This window comes from Elephantulus edwardii, unplaced genomic scaffold (genome assembly GCF_000299155.1).
Source record: "Elephantulus edwardii isolate Elephantulus edwardi_28Jun2011 unplaced genomic scaffold, EleEdw1.0 scaffold00054, whole genome shotgun sequence".
Taxonomy (NCBI): Eukaryota; Metazoa; Chordata; class Mammalia; order Macroscelidea; family Macroscelididae; genus Elephantulus; species Elephantulus edwardii.
In genome coordinates this window covers 6610154-6614173 of record NW_006399804.1, presented here as the reverse complement: position 1 = coordinate 6614173, position 4020 = coordinate 6610154, and the positions used below count along the sequence as shown (strand labels likewise).

At 45.2% G+C, this 4020-nt stretch overlaps 1 protein-coding gene across 1 annotated transcript in view; it reads right to left on the bottom strand.

The window, feature by feature from the left end:
* The window catches only part of MSRB2 (methionine sulfoxide reductase B2), a 35845-nt gene extending 33529 nt beyond the window's left edge, over nucleotides 1-2316 (bottom strand). The window contains exon 1 of the mRNA XM_006887101.1: nucleotides 2199-2316. Within this exon, the coding sequence (XP_006887163.1) occupies nucleotides 2199-2316 (118 nt within the window). The remainder of the gene's footprint in view (nucleotides 1-2198) is intronic.
* Nucleotides 2317-4020: the final 1704 nt, after the last annotated feature.

Below are 4020 nucleotides of genomic sequence, written 5' to 3'. Positions count from 1 at the left end.
AAATGGGCCTCAACAGTCTCATTTCTAAGGTAATGAATTGTTGGTCTTATGGTCACCCATTGGCTTTCATTACCATTCTGGCTAGCATTGCTATATTGCCAGGCTGCCACAAGTGAAGTCAGCTGAGGGAATTTCTTCGGAACTGGTGTAAGAATTTCCAGCCCACTCCACTCTGAGGAAGTAGTCTGCTCTCCTGTCACAGTGTCTGTGCTGCTTTCCTCGATGTCTGCATAATTTTAACCACACACTTGAATGGTCCCTTAGCAGATTCTTCCTTGAAAGAAAATGTCCCTGAAACAAATTGTCTTCTCCAGGATATGTCTTACTTCCTTCTTTCAACTTGTTCTTTGTCCATCTGGGTGACAAAGCTACACTGGCCTTGCCTCTAAGCATATCAGAAATCTTAGTCCTAGAGAACAGTCCTTTTTCACATCTCACACTTCACTGTCCCCTATTTTTTTTTCTTTCTTAATCCTTTCCAAGACTACACATAAGTTAAATGTCGGACACCTTTGTTCTTTTATGTTTATTTCTGTAATTATAGCTAACATTGTATTGAATACTTAATTAAGTTCTTAATATTTTTCTTTAAATTCATGGTTGGTTGGTTTTCTGTTTATTCCATATGGCAGCCTTACAGGATAGAACTCATCATTTGGGTTATAGCTAGGTTTTGGTTCTTAAAAGTAGCAATGCTGTTAAAAACCTCTTTTCATACAGCTTTACAATTTTGAATTATTTCTTTAAAATAAATTCGAGGAGTGATATCTTATGTATTGAAGTCTGGCCAATTTTTATACTGCTTAAGAACTTCAGATCCAGGACAATTCACCTTGGGGACAGCACCAAGTACACACCGGAAGGAGAAATTTCCACTAAAGCCACCACCACTTAAATTAAGAATGTGGAGTGCTCCTCTGCAACTCTAATCTCTTCCTGTGGTCTTATCAGCAGGTCTTATCATGTGCATAACACATGTCATTGGACTGGCTCACCACCGACATCAAAGGGTTATGGGACATTGAGAGGAAGTCGAGCTAAATTAGTCAACTGCTCATCCAATGCTTTTATATATTCATTTACTTAGCCTTACTTTATAGAAAAACAACAACAAAACCAACAACAATCCAGAAGCAAAAAACTTTAGGAGACAGGAGTTCTAAATGACTGGGCACACTGGTAGTGGAGTTCGAGTTCCAAACATCTTCCCTGGATACATACAGAATTGGACAGTGGAATATTTGGATAGATGCCCAAGAAAGCAGTCCCAAAGAGACACGAAACTACCATAAAATATTATCTAAAATACCAGGTCAGTTGACACTGGGCTCTTCCTAATGGTGAAAAGCTATGAGCCAATCAAACACGAACACACAGGAACAGGAACACACACTCACTCATTCTCTCTCTCACACACACACACATACACACACACACACACACTCACTCACTCACTCTCTCTTCTTCTCTCCCCGTTTCTCCCCATCCTCCCCCTCCCCTCCCCTCTCCCCGTCTCTGTCTCACCCTAACCCTCATCCTCCTTGGGTTATCTCACAGCCACCACCAAACCCCAACAAATAATCATGATTGGTTTAAAGAGGGAACAAATTATTAGCACATATGTCTCCCAGAGCAGGCAACGCATTCACAGGAATCCAAATTCTGAATTAGCTGCTTATCATAGGTGAAAAGAAGAAAGGGGTACAACTGCTAAGAGGATACAATGTCAAAGACCAGGGCTAAGCAGGAGTGGCGTCCACTTCTTAATACATGCCTCTGGAAACTATGAACCTTGATAAATGTAGAGGGTCTTCAGGCCTTTTGTTCATAGGATCTTTTTGAGTCGTGCTCTACTCAAGGCAATCAACAACTGTCAGTAAAAAAAAGAGGCCGGGAAACAGGGGTGAGAACCTGGATGCTAACTCAAAGGTCGGTCAGTCAGTGGAAGAAAGAGAAAGATTTGAAAACTCAGTAGGGCGGTTAATTTTACACTTTAGGGTCTCTTAAGATTCAGAACAGAATGTAGGATGATGGTTTTGGTTATCTTTACTAGATTGGTAGTTAATCTTCACTAGATGGGTAGGCTAACTGCAGTCTTTATTCCGCTGAACAGCGCTTAATCACAGGCTCACTAGCAAAAGTCATGAAACTGAAAGGAGGAGAGGAGGAGCCTTTGAGGGGTGAGGTCTGCGACCTACCTTCGCCCCGGTGTCTCAGTCTCGCGCTGAGGCCGCTGATACCCGCCCCAGCCCGCCCCAGCCGTACAGGGGCATCTCGGAAAGTCAAGCCACAGAGCGCCCTCAGCAGATGCGCCATGACAGCACCCTCGCTCTGCGGGCCCAAACCCAGAGCGCAGGCCCGCCCCCTCTACTCGCCCCTCCAATCCTCTCTCCTCCACTCCCCTTTCCGCCCCCTTTATCTCTAGCCACGCCCCTCCCTGCTTGCTCTGCTCCCTCTCCGCCAGCCCTCCCCTCCTTCGCCCCGCCCCTCCTCTCCCTGCTCGCCCCTCCCCTCCCTGCTTTAAACCAGGCCCTTCACTCTCCTCCTCTATTTCAATCCCTCCACGCCTCTCCATCTTAAGCCCCACCCCGCCCTGCTGTCCCTGCCCCTCCAGTCCTCTCTTCTCCACTCTCCTTCCAGTCCTCCTCTCTGTCACTAGCCTCGCCCCATCGGGCTAGCCCCAATCTCTGCCTTCTCCCTCCCCTCCCCTCCTTTTCCTTCTCTCACCTTTTCTCTCTCCCCTTCCCTCCTCTCCCTCCCCTCCTCTCAGCCTCTAGCCCCGCCCCACTCCAGCTGCTCTGCCTCTTCACTCAGTTCTCCTCCAGGTTCTTTGCTCCCCTACCTCTTGCGAGCTCCATTTACCATGCTGCTTTTCTCTGGCATCTCCATATGTCCCCCCATCTCCTTCACTAGCATATTACCTATCTCAGGCCAAACACTAATTTTTTTTTTCTGTCACTATAGATTAGTTTGCCAGAGAGAGCATGGTGCTGCATGCACAGGTGTTCCGGCAGGCTTTTGCAGTCCAGTGCTCTGCCTCCAGGAGCGAGGTGGTATAACACTGGTCTGTGCATTGCTGTACAGAGGTAACTCGTGGTTGCTGTGATGCTGAACGCTGTGACAATGATGTGCCAAACGTGGTAATGGGTACCCATGGTGGACAGTGTTGGCTGAAGCTTCCCGACTAAAACAAGCCTGGAAGCAGGAGCAGCATCCCCTTCCAAAATGGCTTGCTTCTGGAAACTTTATGTACAAACAGTGCTCAGGCCTTTTGTTCATGGGGTAAGACTCGATGGCACCTAACAACAACAACATAGATTAGTTTGCGTTTTCTAGAGTTATATACAAATGTCAGTTCTTTCTGGCACAGTAATTCTGTGTATTTCTTCTGTCTTCTTTTGATGCTTTCTGGGTCGTTCAATATATTGCCCATCAGTATTGTGACTCGAGGCTTAAATTTGCTTTTCAGTCCCTCAGCTTGAGAAATGCAAAGCAAATCCCTTCCTTTTTATTCTCAAATTCCAGTTCTGTGCACATTCCATTATAATGTTTTGCTTTGTCCTTCTGAGCTGCCCTTTGGAATCTTCTTTTCAGCTTTTGCTTTGGCAAGTTTTCCTTTTGTTTTGCCTTCTCGATGCTCCAGTGCAATTTTTAGAGCCTTTTCTGACATCCATTTTTTATTTTTTTCCTTTCTCCTCTGTTTTTGTAAATGACCTTTTGATTCCTTCATGGATGATATCATCCCACAACTCATCTTGTCTTCGACAATTGATCTTCATTCAAATCTTCGGTTAGGGACCTCTCCAAATTATTAAGTAATGATGTCAATTTGAAGACTAAGGTGCATCTGATTCAGGCTCATCATCTTTCTGATCACTTTCTATGCATCTGAGAGTTGGACAGTGAATAAAGATGACAAAAGAAGAATTTAGGGTCGCTATGAGTCGCAGGCGACTCGACTGCTCATAACAACAACAACCACCAATTACTACTCATAGTGACCTTGTAGGACAGAATAAA